This window comes from Patella vulgata, chromosome 2 (assembly GCF_932274485.2).
Source record: "Patella vulgata chromosome 2, xgPatVulg1.2, whole genome shotgun sequence".
In the NCBI taxonomy this organism is placed as follows: Eukaryota; Metazoa; Mollusca; class Gastropoda; family Patellidae; genus Patella; species Patella vulgata.
This window is the reverse complement of record NC_065880.2, coordinates 79,002,207-79,019,261: the sequence shown is the minus strand read 5'-3', so window position 1 is coordinate 79,019,261 and position 17,055 is coordinate 79,002,207. Positions and strand designations below refer to the sequence as shown.

At 38.4% G+C, this 17,055-nt stretch overlaps 1 protein-coding gene across 1 annotated transcript; it reads right to left on the bottom strand.

Annotated features, from left to right (window-relative positions):
• Positions 1-6,573: 6,573 nt before the first annotated feature.
• On the bottom strand, positions 6,574-8,770 carry LOC130010639 (uncharacterized). The gene is made up of 4 exons (XM_056098385.1): positions 8,719-8,770; positions 8,123-8,472; positions 7,818-7,909; positions 6,574-6,601 (listed from the first exon to the last, which is right to left on the bottom strand). Exons 1-4 carry the CDS (start codon positions 8,768-8,770, stop codon positions 6,574-6,576), a joined length of 522 nt encoding a protein of 173 aa, XP_055954360.1.
• Positions 8,771-17,055: the final 8,285 nt, after the last annotated feature.

Sequence of the window (17,055 nt, the reverse complement as noted above, 5' to 3'; positions counted from 1 at the left end):
CTATAATAACCAGCGGCTGCCAGGCAGGGTACGCCCACATTTTCGAGAGAATAAATGGATAGAGAACAAGCTAAAAAAAAAGTAATTTTTCCTACAATCAAGGACCATAATTCATGAAGTAACAATTCGATATGCGTTATAAACATGCATTTCAAGTTTCATAAAAATTGGATTAAAATTGTGACCTCTACAGGGTCAACAACCTTGATATACCATATTTTTACACCTTTCGCATACAAGCCCCGGCCATTTTGCCCGGCAGTTTTGGTTTGATTTTCAGGAAATTTGAACTCAACCTTTATTATGGTGTAACGGTGATATATTCAAACGATTTTTAAAATCAAATAATAACTGTGAGCTTTAGAGGGACCACAAGCTAAAGAAAGGCGATTTTTCGTATAACCAGGAGCCATAATTCAGGAAGTTACGATCCGATATGCGACAATATCGAAAGTAATCAAGATCTTTAGGATATAAACATGCATTTTAAGTTTCATCAAAATCGAATTAAAATTGCGACCTCTACAGGGTCCACAACCTTGATATACCATATTTTTACACTATTCGCGTACAAGCGGTGGGCAATTTGGTCCGGCAATTTTGGTCCGATTTTCACGAAATCCGAACTCAACCTTCATTACGGTGTAACGGGGATATATAATCAAAGGTTTTTTGTTTTTTTTTAAATCGGATAATAATTGTGACCTCCAGAGGAACCACAAGCTAAAAAAGGGCGATTTTGCGTACAATCTGTGGCCATAATTCAGGAAGTTACAATCCGATATGCGCAAATATCGACAGGAACCATGATCATTAGGTTATAAACATGCATTTCAAGTTTCATCAAAATCGAATTAAAATTGTGACCTATACAGGGTCCACAAACTTGATTTACTATATTTTTACACTATTTACGTACAAACGGCGCCATTTTGTCCGGCAATTTTGGTCTGATTTTCACGAAATTCGAACTCAACCCTCCTTAGGGAGTAACGGTGATATAATAATACGGTTTTTTAAATCGGATAAAAATTATGACCTCTATAGGGTCCACAAGCTAAAAAGGCGATTTTGCGTACAATCAGGGGCCATAATTCAGGAAGTTACGGTCCGATATGCGCGAATATCGAAAGGATCGGAGATCGTTTGGTTATAAACTTACATTTCAAGTTTCAACAAAATCGGATTAAAATTGTGACCTCTATAGGGTCCACAAGCTAAAAACGTGATTTTTCGTACAAACATGGGCGTACGTGACAAGTCGTGCATGTTACTAAAGTTGGATGGTCAAATGCGCGCTTCGATCCCCTGGTCGTACGTGACAAGGAGTAGGGTCGCCTGTCCAACCTCGTGCGTTTTCTCCGGGTTTCTCGGTTTCCTCCAACTGCTATTCACTTAATATTTTCAAATGTGTGTAAATTCATGGACTGTATCAAAAATGTTCGTAATTATTTACAATCTATTATTTCTATCACTGGTGATTAGAGGATCTATATTAATAAAATACTTTGTGCCTTTAAAGATACATTCCCGGGTACAAACTGGGTGATTTGATGATATATTTGGACTAAAATCATATTCAGAATAATTAATTTATCATAATTTTGCTGCAAACCCTTCTCAAAACATTGCAATTGTCGGGAATACACTGGCTATAAAAAATCGATCAAAAGAGGTCATGTTTGTGTCACGTGACTTACCTCTCTCGGTACCGATGCGAAGTAGGAGAAGAATTCATTGCGTACACAATACGATGTTGTCTTTAATCGCTGACTATTTATTACAAATATCGAAGCCTAATTAAATTCTCGGATTATCCACCGCCCACGTCTCTTTCCGTGAATTTTATCTCAGAAAGTGTTGTACGTCTAATTTTATCATAAAGTTTATCAACATGTACATCAAGCGCTCAGTCTCCGCTTGTAACCTTCGACATCACGTGTGCAGACACTCCTAATCGTCAGGCTGTCGATTAGGGAAACCCTTACATTTTTGTCCTGTATACGCTCCATGAGTGTTTTTCAGGGAATTTTTCTAGTAAGACTGGATATCTCTACTTTCCATATACCAAAATTGTTCTAGTAAGACTGGATATCTCTACTTTCCATATACCAAAATTGCCATACTTTTATTGGAAATACCCACCCGATAAATACTTTTCTGGGAAACCATCTTTAATACCAATACAGATTCTTCATATATTTTATATTTCGATGGCATTGAAATGAAATGGGGTTTAACGTCCTACTGTTTTGCCCCGACTGGGCTACTGAAGACGGGCATACGCTATACATTGTGCTATGAGGGAAATTTTGCCTGGACAGCGGTGCTATACCGTCTACGCTTATATCGAATTCCAACTGCCAAGGGATCTTTTACGTGCCAATATGTACACGGAACCTCGTTGTTTTCTCCCATCCGAACGACTAGACAGCTGTACTTGCCAGGCCCTCCATCTTGCACCACTGAGACAAGGGGAAACCACGCCGGAAAATCCCGATGAACTTTTCTCAGCCAACACCGGGATCGAATACGTGACCTCCAGGCTAGCGAGCCAGCGTCTTACTCACTTGGCCACCGTGACTCCCATTTATATTATTAAGGACTGTGTGTTGTGTCCTTTGTATTGTAGTGTAGACTATCTAATTGTTCTACAATAAAGAGTTTATTTGCTTGTACCCTATATATTAAATTGTACCGTTTATATTTTGTAGAAGGAAGTGTATATTAAAGGTACATTATGGGAGATTAGATAAAGAGCTGACAGTTCTCACTATAATAGTTAAAAACTTGATAAAGTAAATGGAATTACTATGAAAAACAAATCGGATCAGGCTAGCGATGACATCGAGAGTTGATTATCGTCTGGTTAAGTTAATTGACGTCTAATAAATAATTTAGATAACATTTCAGCCCTAAAGAAAGACCTGCAATAGGCAGATTTAGCTCTTGCATAATGTATGTTTAATTAACTTATACCGTTTATAATTTATAGAATGAAGTGCTTATTGATTGTTAGTTTGGCTGTTTTCTTGCTTCTTCAACAAGATGTGGATGGTTGGTGGCTAAGACGGCGGATCCGTGTTGGGAAACGAGGCACATCTATGGATGACTTTGTCTATGAGAACCCATTATCTTCAGTCGATGTTGCCATACTCTTAGATGTAGATCTCATATTTGCTGCACAACTTGTTGCTGAATTTGACACAAACGGTAATGTGTTATATAGGGATAAAAGCATCATAAGTCATACAGAATGGCATTTTTTTAAAAAGATTCATTTCTTCGTTTCATTGTGAAATTTCCGGTTCTAATTTTCTATAACAGAATGAAAAATATGTGGGAAATAAATGAATCCCAATAACCAAGTCGCACTTTTTGGTGACTCGGTGGTCATACACAACATTATAAAGATGCATCATATAAGGTTTAGATAAAGAACTGGTCGTTTTTGCTACAATAGTTCAAAGATTTGATAATGAAAAAAGAATATATTGAAAATTTCAGGCAAATTACTTTATTCTGGGCGAAGTTATCAGTTTTTGAAGTTTTGACGCGATGTGGCGTAGGTTGTTTCATATCGTAAAACGGTACTTGATAAGGCTGGACATGTGAATAAATGAGTAAATAATAGTTTATTTGCAAAAAAAACATAAATACAAGCAACGGCCAGATTTAACCCTTGTTTAAAATTAACTCGTTACTTCAGTCAGTTATATAGAAGGATAACTCTTGTTTTCCTTTTTGGCGTCACTTCCGTATTTTTAAATCGTCGATACGCATCTACCGTAGCAATGATTTTTGTGTTAAAATTATATTTGGAATGTGTTTAACTAGTTGTATCACATATGTGGTAATGACTGACACCAATATTGTCTTTTAATGCATCTTTAATATATTCATTAATATTCACAACTCATTATTATTTTACCGGGAAAAAAAGCTAAATAGCGATTGAAAAAAAAATATTAATGAAACATTGATAGTAATTTTCTATCAATTAAGTGCTGATGTATTTCATTTATATTCCAGATGATGACTTGCTAAATGAGGAAGAATGTGTTCAAATGGCTGAAGGCATAGAAGAGTTACTGACCCTGTTAAGTTCAAACTGAAACAAGTATTGATATATTTTCTTAAAGATACATTATGGGAGATTAGATAAAGAGCCGGCAGTTCTCAGTATAATAGTTAAAAACTAGATAATGTAAAGGAGATTTCAGTCAAATTGATCAACTCTTTGCCTCGATCATCATTACTCAAGTCGGTACGATAAAAAAACATAGTCTCGATTATCCATTTCATGATTAAATCATGAATGGAAGTCGAACAGCAAATCGGAACCTAATCCAATAAACTTTGCAAGCTAGCCATGACATCGAGAGTTGATTATGGTCTGGATAAGTTAATTAATGTCTAATTAATAACTTAGATAACATTTCAGGCATAAAAACAGACCTGCAATAGGCAGATTTAGCTCTTGCATAATGTATGTTTAAGTAAAAGAACCAATCTGTACTTTACAAAAATGTGTTGAATTAGAAAATAAAATAGTATCTGTAAAAATACGTCTTTAATAGTTTATTTTAAAATAGAATTTCCGACAGTAAGTCCTTTGCAAGTGAAACAAACACCGAAATTGTGTTGAATCTTAGATATATTCTTTATGAATATACTACACACTATTCCAGAGCGTGTCCGTTTTATAATGACGTTTCGGGTTCAATCCCATATTGATACTTAACCAATATTACTTGGTACGTATATGTATGCTTGTTTTCGGAGGACGTTTATCGATTCAATCGCAAATGGATGCTTTGTATTTAATGAATTTATATCCTTGTCCGGACACTCAATTTCATTAACTGATCGACATTATAAATGGCACATTATAGTTGTCCAGGTAGAATGCAATACATGACCACCAAGAGGATGTTGTTGCAATTATTATTAGTCCGGTAAAAATAATAAATAGCCTAGAACAAATTGCAAGAAAGGTCTCCCAATCAAAAATCGCCCAAAATAAAAAATAGGTTTTCGAGTAATTAGCATAAATCCAATATGGCCACCATTGGCACCTTAAAACTCCAATATCACGGGAATGGTTGAGTTTGGAGGGTGTAAATGTATGACGGGTAGATAGGAAAGTGGTACAGATGACTCCGAAAACATAGCTAAAAGACGTTCCCGTGACGTCATACGGCCAATAATTAGAACTAGAAAAACAATACCAGGTGACGTCCTAGTGACGTCATTATTCATACCTTGAAGGTCTGCCAAATAAAAATCGCCCCCCCCCCCCCAAAAGATAGATTTTCGAGTAATTAGCATAAATCTAATAAGGCCGCCATTGGAAACATGCGGGTAGGTAGGAAAGTGCTAAATCAGAAAAACATTGCCAAATTACGTCCATGTGACGTCATAACGCCCTAGTCCAATTATTAGTATAAATCCAATATGGCCGCCTTTGGACTCTAATATTTTATGTATTATGGGCAGACAATGTGAAAAGACGTAATGATTAAACGAAGAATCGAGACAATTCTTCGATAATGTTAACCTGGACCAGAAACAAAAAAGTTTTTGAGTGCATTGACAAATTGCTGTAGAATACACAATCACGTTCAACTGTTTAAACGATCCTTTGGCTCCATCCTATTTATTCGATTTGATTAAAGGAATGCTCCACTCATCAGAAAACAAATAAAAACATGGTCACTAGTTAAAACATTATTAAAACAATATATCCAGAAAAAATCAGTGATATTCATTGACGATTTATGTTTTTATTGCCATTTATTAAATGAAACTGTTCAAATGATGCGCGAGTCGCCATTTTGAGCGATCACATGACCAGGAATAGGTTCATGACGTCACATGTGCGTACACGGCTGGTAAACAAGTCAATCAGCTGTTCTAAAAACATGGCGGAATACTTCTCGGATTCGTCCTCAGATGCTGAAATTATTTGCGATATTCAAACGTTAAATGGGGGAATCCAGCCTTACAGGTTCGAGCCAACAGGAAAGAGTAATGCAGAGCTCAGTGATAGTGATGTCGGCGGGAATAATGCGGAAGAACGGGGCAACGAGGACGGAGAAGATGAAGGCCCTCACAACCACGCCATAGATTTTGAGGCACGGCTCGATCAACAGGCTAGCGATTGGTGTGTATGCGATCGCTGCATTTCCATGAATAACCCAGTGATGAACTTCTGTTGTCATGAACTGAATGCACTTGAGGGGAGAATATACACAGAAGACCTGGATTGCATAACGTTGCACAGCGAATTCGACATGGTTGTACTGCAGAAACCTATTCTTAGGACTGCACTGGTTGCAATGAAAGACGTGAAACGAGGTAGTCTCGTAGAACCCATCAGTGAGAGGTAAGAAGATACAACTTCATTCATTAGGCCTACCACTCAAGCCAAGGCATGAAAGACCAGACTCCGAGACAAGTCCATTAGTCACCACCAACCCAGTCAAGGTGGGGGTCAGTGTCAACGACGACAGTGAATTGAAGAAGGAAAACCATGTTTTAGACACACATGACATGTACATGTAATTGTAATCATGTATCATGTAGTTTTATATTTTCACTGATGAAACACATGAACATAAAATAGATACATACATCATATTTCTTTCAAAACATTTTTACCAATTTCTTTTTCCCTTTTCAGAACCTTCCGATTGGCTGCATACCGTCAATTCACCTGGTGGACACACGATCGGCTCGGAAAACGTGTGCGGAAGGTTATCCCCTCATGTGTTGTCGATAAAATCAGAGCGACTTACCCAGAGCCCAGCGGAGAATATACAGGATTTAGAGACGCTGATGAGACTGACACTGTGTACCCAGACTAGCATTGCCCAGCTACGACAAATGTCCATTAGTACATGTACATTTATAAAGATTGTTATTAAGGCTCAAGAACAGATTTTCCAATAGTGATTTTCAACATGAAAGATGTTAGTTTTGAAAATGAATTTCTGATATAATCTAGACTTTTTGGCACTAACTTTTTGGTAAACTCATTTCAATATAACATTTGTACATAGTTACCAAAATATAATGATTTTCAAATACAAATAAGTCCATGCAGCTCTTTTATATGGTTGTTTTTCTGAAACGAGTGTTCTGGTGGGTCGCAATGATCACAACACTTTTCTCTGGCTTTTCACCTTTAGCCATATTTCTATTCACCTCGGGAAGGACAGCATGCGACTTTTCCAGGCCATGTGTTCGCATGCGACTTTTCCAGGCCATGTGTTCGCATGAGGACTACATCCCTAACCATATCCTCCCTATAGCTGTGGTCCTTCTCAACCATGACTACCTTTGCAACCCATTTGGAACTGTTTATGAAAGACATCGGGTTGACCACATGATATCTTGGCTGATCAGATTTGGTTGTGGCCTGCTGGCGACGAGCGCCATAATTCTGATCAATGGCTGCCAACTGGGTGCGACAAACCATGCCCTCATATGAAAAATGCTGCCTCTTAGGGGTATACTTCAGTATCAAGGAGTGGTACACCTCAAGATGTCCAGTGTGGCAAAAGAGGGCACAGTACTTCAGGTCAGCTTGAATGACTTTGTCTTTCACAACCTTTACAAGTACATCATGGGCAGCAGAACCAACTGTAAGCCACGCCTTCCCCGACCTTTCCTCATCACTGAGAGGAGCATGCTGACAGGCATGAAAAAGCTCCTTGTCCCTCCAAGTATGGATGTTGGCTGTGTGGTAGATAACCGACTCCCACTTCTCCTTGAAGAGCTCCACATTCCCTTCACATGACTCGGCACACCACCAGAAGTGGTTGCTGATGGACTGCAACCAGTCAAGCAATGGGGCAAGTGCTTTCTTCTTCCCACAGGCTTTCACAATCTTTTTCACAATGCTCTTACAAAAATGCCAAAGATCAAATTGATGGGTGATCTGTGGAAATTCCACCCGCATGATTTTTCGAATAGTTCTGTGTCTGTCTGTGGTCAGGATAGTCACACTGATGCCCCATTTCTTAACATTGGACAGACACTCTCTAAGGCCCATTGGTTCCATGGCATTGGAATTCTTGACGCGGGGGTCGGCCTTGTTGAGGACAACAAAGTCTACAATCAACCCCCTCTCGTCATCCATGAGGGAATAGGTCCCATACTTGGCGCTGTGCCCTGGACTATCACAACGTCCATCCCCAGAGAGAACAACCCGGGGCTCTCTACTTAGTCCATCAAGCACAGCAATCTGACATGAAATCCAGGTCTCATTCACCACAGGAAAAAGATAGCGCTTCTGCAGGGCATAAAATTGGCTTTTTCCCAAGACTGGCAACTTTAAATAGTCAGCCATATCTCGTACCTTACCATAGGTCTTGCCAGAAAACAGGACTGCTGCTGAGAGTAAAAGATTTTCAGCCCCCATTTTGTTTAATGTTGGTTGGGAAGACCAAGTGAAGGTGCATCCCACTGCACATTTTGTGCATATTATAATCCTTGACCCAGACAAAGTTCTTTTTATTTCCCGGACCTCAGCAGCACAACCTTGTTTCTGACACTTCCTAAACAAATCAATAATACAAGACTCAAAAACAAGCAATTTTCTCTCATCTGCAACATTATCTGGTGCAGAGAATGTTGCAATGTCTTCAAATACAGATGAAGCACATGTAGTGTCCTCCACAAGTTCATCAGTGTCACTGTCGTCAGTTTCACTCTCTGTTTCACTTGGAGGAGCAAAGTCCAAATCATTGGCATCATCTTCCATAGCACCGTCACTGTCCTCAGAATCAAACAACTCATCCATCTGGTGTCCCTGGCTGGTGATGTCATTTGTTGCATCCTGAGTGCGTAGTAAGGGCTGGCTTGCCTCGTCAGATACTGCCAGAGTAGTCATGCGAGCTGGAGCATGTTTCCTTCCCACCACATTTTCTGTTGCTGCATACGTGTGGTCCTTGGCAATGGCAGAAAGCAACTGATCCATATCAGTCTGGATGGATTTATCTGTGTAATAAATAAACAAATCAGTTTGGGGAAATATGATAAAAAAGTAATACAAGTTTTATGAATGGCATAATGTAAAACCATAACAAGTCTGGAAAGATTGTACGGCCTGTGACATTGTCGTTTTTAGCCAGGGATGAGATTCCGACAGTAGGGCCTATTACATTGCCACTAGTGCCAGGAGGTCCCGAGTTTATTACTGAATGCATGAATTGACAAATTATGAACTTGAATTGTCCATGACAACGGACAACCATCTTATTGGCAAGCCATCCAGTTACCAGTAAAAAAACATAAGCTGTTGGTCCAGTTTATAATGAAGATAATGTGTTTTCTTACCACTGTTTGACATTGGATTTGCATGTCTACAACATTTACAATGTTTCTCTTCATCCCCTGCAAGGGCGGGAGCAGACAGGGCAGTATCTTGAAGACCTTCTCCAGTACTAGTCGATTCGAATTCAATCGTCTGGTCAAGAATACCACTTGTGTTGCAGTCGTCAGACAACGGTTCACCAGGTCTGTCTTCATCAGCAGGCGAAAGTACATTTTGCAAGAACTGAAAGAAAAATGTAAAACGAAATCAGTTCAGTTGTTATTAAATCAAAGAAATTGAGGTTATCATTAAAGGGCTAATCCCGATATTTTTTTGAGAATAAAACTTCTTAATTTTGTATTAAAATCCCTTAAATTCCTTTAGCTAAGGACCAAGCAACTAACTCAATATTTGTGATACGTTTTCAAACAACTTAAACCCGTCAATCTTCATCTGGAAATGGAGACCGGTGTCCCAAGCTGTATTATGCGGTGTCTGCATAAAACTAGACTTATATTTTATAATAATAATGTGTAGGTGAAATTTACCTTTCGTTATCAAGTAGAGCACATGGGTCATTCACTATATAGACCTCTCAAGGAACGGGAATCGATTATCAGGTCACCCAACAAAAAAACTGACCCGAAATCTTAAAAGGGTTACGTGTCCGGATAAGCAGTTTTGACGTTCACGTCCAAACGTCTCAATATTTTGAGCTAAAATTTATGAGAGAAGGTAAATACACCATTCCTCTATATTTTGGGCGCATAAATTTCATACGTACTCCGACTTTTATTTTTGAGACTCTTTTGAAATCGGGATAGTCCCTTTAAGAAATTACGCTGTTATTTAGATCTTACCAAGCCTGGCATGCACCGTTTACATGATGATAGCCTACACTAACGTTACTACCAGTATACAAGTAGGCCTACATATGCATCAGGGTTGCAATGCACCTACCTTATTTTTGCTCCTTGATGCCTGCCTTTGCCTCCTCCGTTTTGCACTGGCAGACGGAGATTTTCCGAGGGGTCGAAATGAAGGGGGTGTCTCGGGGTCAGCAAATACTGAAGGCACAGCTTCATCCTTCAGGAGGAGTCTATTTGCACAGCCAGCGTGATACTGCGCCCAGTTATCGTAATCATCTCTTACAAAATGCTCACTACAAACTCGAGCTTGGGCATCCTTCGGATCGGAAGGGGCGCAATTCGCTAGCCACTGCCTTCGAATGTGCTTCTTTTTGACATTGGTCGGTAGTTTGTGGAAATGTGCATTCCGAGGATTATTCCTATCCGATGTGGTACAGTGTTTCGCAATACAATACGGCATTTTTTTATCATAAACTTTCATAACTTTATACACGCGACTGAATGGAACTTCGAACAATAACAAAATGGAGTAAGCACAACTGACGTCACTGGTCGTAAAAAAGGTCATGTGACTGCGTGGTTTTGGCAAAAATGGCGGCTCCCATAACTTTTAGAAAAAATCTTCGATTAAATAGCTAAAACTCACTCATAACAAAGTCAGATTTTTGTCAGTTTTTCAGGATACATTTATTTCGATCTGTTGCATCAAATTATCTGAACTTGAAATTGAGTTTAATGAGCAGAGCATTCCTTTAACAAATATGTGCCTTCTCGTTCCCTTTGAACTATAATTTAAGTGCTTCACTTTTCATTTGTATATTGTAACTTGACTATTCCTTTGTATTCTTTTGTTTATTTGAATATACATGTATGTTTTTTATAATCATATCTACGTTGTAAAGCGCCACAGGGCAGTTAGACTGACTGAATCTTCAGCGCTATAGAAAGCGATTAATATTATTATTATGTTTGGTAAAAGCGGCGTGACCCCAAGCAATTTTAGACCTATTTCATTCAGCGATACAGCTACATCATATTTACAGACACATGGACAGAAGCTCCAGTGTGGCACTACGGGGTAGAGTTACGTTGCGACTATCCTTCGTCACGGCACTAAATTAAATTACCAGTAACACTATTTGGACAGATATGACACTTTCTTCTAGGCGTTTCTTCGACTTCACGTAGGGGGGTTGGATGGCCGAATGGTTAGCACGCGTGAGCTGTATCATACGGTCTGTCATTGAGTCAACTGGCGGGGTTTCGATTCCCCGGCTGTACGTGACAAGGAGTAGGGTCGCCTGTCCAACCTCGTGGGTTTTCTCCGGGTCCTCCGGTTTCCTCCCACAGCTAAAGACCCCCACGCGCAAGCGAATTATTGAAATAAAATTAAACCATGTGTTAGTCCCGAAATGACCTAGTTTGTGTCGAGTGGACGTTAAACCCCATTTCTCTCTCGACTTTACGTTGTGAGATCAATTATTTCAATCATCAATTAACTGACTCTGGAACACCGTTTATGTTGTTACTAAGTTTATATAATCAAACAAACTACAAAGTTATGATAGTACTTTTCGAGTTATTAAAATATCCACGGTCTGAGTTTAATATCCTTTCTAACTCAGACCAGAACGGCTTAACGTGGCAAGAGCCACATACTTCTTGATAATTCTACATAAGGTTCGCGCTAGGATGTCCCATTAATAAAAATTAGCAGTATTAATTAGTACGTATCGCCTACAGTAATTAATAAATTAAAAACTCATTACATTACTAACGTTCTTAGTATTACCTGTTAACAGTGAACAGTTTGATCTCATTAACAAATCATCTTCCATTAATTACCCTAACCGTATCTGGTTATTGTTTTAAGACATCCCACCTGTGCTATAAACCCACAGTTAACATTGAGTATATAGGATGGAAAGGTGTAGAAACCATAGAGCACTCTCGCCTCTTTTCGGTGCTTCACTAATCAACATTTGACAGATACGCGCCTTTTCTAAATACGATATAGATACACATCTTAAATGTTTTTGATTTCTGAATTTATTTCTTCTCTAAAATCAAACAAAACAGCATCTTGAAACAAATGTGATCAATATTTATTTCAAGACCTGATTGTACTCTACTCCAGGTTGTAATAACAATTCAACCACACCGTTTATGTTGTTACTAAGTTTATATAATTAAACAAATAAAGCAAACTACAAAGTTATGATCGTACTTTTCGAGTTATTAAAATATCCACGGTCTGAGTTTAATATCCTTTCTAACTCAGACCAGAACGGCTTAAACGTGGCAAGAGCCACATACTTCTTGATAGTTCTACACAAGGTTCACGCTAGGATGATGTGTTAAACTTAGCCTCTAAGCCGAAGAGGCTATGGGTATGTTCCCTTTGAGCTCCGAATAATGTCTTCCCTACGGGCACCGTTTTACGTCAACACTATTCTAGTTAATTGTACTAATCCGTGCACGAGATGACTGGACTATAGTACCCTACTTCCAGCAATGGATACTGACATAACTGTCGGTAAGTTAGTCTAAGATAGTAGTAAAATAATGCAAGCTATTTCATTACCCCAGTTTTCGTCACACATCATGTAGGTAAAGAATTTCTATTTTAAAAAAGAACACCTTTCTTAATACTAAAATAAACCCTATAGTATCATACCAGAACTAGACCCACCAAGTTTGTTAACTAATTCACCCGACGCCAACTTATAGATTGAAATTCATAGTCAAAGATTCGCTTGAACCTGGACCAATTGCATACAAGTCCATAAATCCAGGTCTATCAGAAACCAAGTAAAATATTCCTGTTAAAAACTTACAAATTGGTGACATGTATAGATATTCAAGAAATATATGAATTGTTCGACAAGATGATACAAGTAATACATTTTCACCCGCTAAACTCAACCATCCGCGAGAAACTGGATGTTTATGGTTCTAATGGCGGCCATATTGGATTTATACTAATTATTGGACGTATGACGTTACGGCGTCCCGGTGACGTAATATGGCAATGTTTTTTCTGATTCTTTGGTAGCACTTTCCTATCTACCCGTAATACATTTATACACTCCAAACTCACTGTTTTTCTACTTCTTTGGTAACACTTTCCTATCTACTCGTAATACATTTACATCCGCCAAACTTAACCATTCCCGAGATATCGGAGTTTTAAGTTTCAATGGCGGCCATATTGGATTTATGCAAATTGTTGGCCGTATGACGTCTCAGGGACGTCATTTCGCTTTGTTTTTCTGAGCCATAATACATTTACACCCTCCAAACTCAACTTTTTCCGAGATATTGGAGTTTTAAGTTGCCAATGGCGGCCATTTTGGATTTATGCTAATTACTCAAAAATTTTGGGCGATTTATGTTTGGGAGACCTTCGGTGACCCCTCTACCAGATTCCATCGATAAAAATTCTGTTGCAATTTGTTCTAGGTATATTCACTCCATATGGCTTATCTTCACCCGACTATATGGAGAATCACACTTTACACGGCGAGTTATTATGGTAAACTAGGGTTACATGTATTTGCATCCAATTTCAAAGGTAAACCGATTTGTACATGTTCTAAGGAAAATTTAGATGTTGACTGTGGTTCGTTGTAATTTTAGACCCAAACGCCGGGTCTAGTCGTTCGAATGGGACGAAAAAATAACGAGGTCCCATGTACATATTGGTACAAAAGAACCCTTGGCAGTTGGAATTCAAAGAGTAGACCGTAGCGCTGCTGTCCAGGCGATATATCCCATAGGCACACTGTATATGCTCGTCTTTATTATTGCCCAGCCGATGCAGAATAGTATGACGTTCAACCCTATTTATTTATTGATTTTTTTTTAATTATTTTTAAGATCTAGGCCAAGTTCCAACTTGGTAAACCGAATTGTATGTAATCTACAGAAACATTAAAAGTTAGCCTTGGTTCGTGGTAGATCTAGACCAGAGGGCTTGGCAAGAACAGCATCTAGACGTTCGGATGGAACACAAAACCAAGGTTCCGTGACATATCGACACAAAAGAATACATGACAGGTAGAATTCGATATAAGAGTAGGGCGTAACACCGCTGTCCTGGCAAAACTTCTTTCATTAGCCCTGTCGGTGATGAAAAGTAGGCCGTTAAACCCCATTTCATTTTATTTTCGATCAGATTGAGGCCTAGTTCTAATGCAGTTTTTATATAAGACTATCGTGTATAATTCGGTAGTATCTATCTATGGGCTAATAAATGGAGAACTGAACAATGAACATCCAAAGCCTTAGTTGGCTACGCGGTAGTGGTGGCCGGCGAGTGCCATGTACAAGATGATGAATTACTAGTGTTAAGTATGGATACGTCGTGTTCGATCTACTTTCAAACGACCAGTTGATAATGATCCAAGGTCGACAAGATGGGGAAGGTCGGCATTATCATACCTCGGAAAAACCTAATCGTTCTACTTTGTTTTAAAAAAGGGCAGACCCAAGCAGAGAAAGGAAAAGGTTCAAAGATTAGGTTAAAATCCAAAAGAATAGTCCAATGAAGACGGTGAAAACCAATCTGATTAAAATACAGATCTATATTTCGTTTCGTTTTTTGTTTATACTTTCGATGGCCTCTACTACATAAAGATTTGACCAGTTGTAGTGGTAGGTCCTGTCGGGGGGTCATACGAGCGGTTTTGACCCTATGACGCCAGACATTAGATTAACTAATCAGCGTTGATGTTTCTAGTGGGTTACCCACAGTTCTGTGCAACTCACGCCAAAAACTCGTAGTAACAGACCCACAGCTCCGCAAACCGCACGCCAAGAACTCGCTGCAGACATTAGATTAACTAATCAGCGTTGATGTTTCTAGTGGGTTACCCACAGTTCCGTGAACTCGCTGCAACAGGCTGTTTCCTTGGCTAATCCCTCACATCAACCAGAATGTGGGTTTTGTTTATAACAGCTCTTCCTAGTGTGGTAAAGACAAGTAAAATTAAATTAAGTCACGTGGACAATTTTTAAACGTCTTCGTCGACTCGATTTTCTACTTAGCGAAAATTAGTGAGTATTGCAACTAGTTGACGGAATCTAGAGTTGTGAACTTTGATCCCAATTATTTAATTCCAAGACGTTTCTCATCTTGGTATTATTATATCTACTGAAAGATAACCGGTTTCAGACGAGTTATTTGCCCCGGAGTTAGAAATTGGAACCAGACCAGTTATTTGATAACCTCGCTTACGAACATAGACGTAACAGACTTTAAACATATACTTAGTCCATAGTTTAATGTTATTTTTGAAATATTTTCCACGTTACAGGCGCCTGTGTCATAGATAATGCGGTATGGGCTAATAAATGGAGAACTGAACAATGAACAGCCACGACGCCAGTTATCTATACTGAAGTGGTGGCCGGTGGTTGTCATTTACGCGGCAGTGTGTGCTTACATCTGATATCATCTCACATAGATTACATCTTTAATTTCGTCAATCGGTATCAATCTATAAAATTAAGAATGTGGGCTAATAAAATTATAGAATCTACAATTTATGACACGAATAATGCCTTAAAATATTTCAACAATATACAGGAAATAGTGAATACTTTATAAAAAAAATAGATTCACAACCCCAGGCCTGGGCATCTATTAAGCCAACTTTGGGGAGTATAGGCGTCCAGATTTACCATCTACCGAAGAGCTACCATTGCAATAACTGTGACGAACTGCTGGTGGAATCCATACGATGTCTGGAATTTGATGTCATATATTATTGTCCAGCATGTTTATAGATACGACACACAATTCGAGGCATCTACATATGTTTAAAATATTCAAGGTTTGTTTTAATTTGTTTTGTTTTGTTGTTTAATTTCAGAAGCATTTTCTGTTGCGTTTACAGTTTTAGTATACATTCTTCCATTCGGCAAGTACAGAACTAAAGATATGTTCAATAACCATGTATTTGCATGGATGTCTCTACTATTACCGCTGTATTTAGTTACATGTCTTATATGTCAACTCAAAACCTCTGTCATTCCTTAAAGTTACAATTTCATATTTTCTAAGAAAGTCAAAACATAATTATTTCTATGTATTTTGTTCAATAGTTTGTCAACTCACTTTTATATGATCATAGGTGTCATTCTCACACTTAAAACTCATTTACACCGGAAATAATAACACAATTACCTTCCTTGTTTTCTATTCTCCACCATGGAGTAGTTATCTTCAAACGTTTGAATTTGAAGATGAAAATGATATTTTTGCCAATTTTTCAACTGGCAATAGTGAATTATAGGATTATTCTTTAACAAGGTAGGACTGTTTATAGATACCATCTATTTTAAGGCTTTATTTTAATAAATTTTAAAAATATAACTTAAAAATATGAAATTGCAACTTTTAAGTGGGAGATGTTTATGATTTTGTAAAATTTTGTTTCTGAATAGCGTTTTTATTGGCTTCTTCCCTGAAACAAAAATATGGAATCGTCACAACCGTCATGAATATTTCAAGTCTTGTCGCATGGGAATGATTATGATTATTCTGGACAGTAGAGGTTTGTTATAGTTTTTTTTTATCTTACTTAGATGCAAGGAAAATGATTGTACAAGATAAGCGAAGGGCATAAATAAGACCTGCGGTCCTTCCCACTCAGCTCCATTCCGTTATTGAACTCTACGATAACAACTTCTTGAATCTCATCTTTAATATATTTTTCAGGTAGACAACACAAGCGTAATGTGAAGGTTTTGTGGCTGCCAGGGAGGGGCGGAAACTCGATTAAAAGCTCTTATGGCCAGGATCTCCGAAATGCCCAACGATAGCGTTTCAGTTTGGCTAAACTTGACTGGTTGAATGCT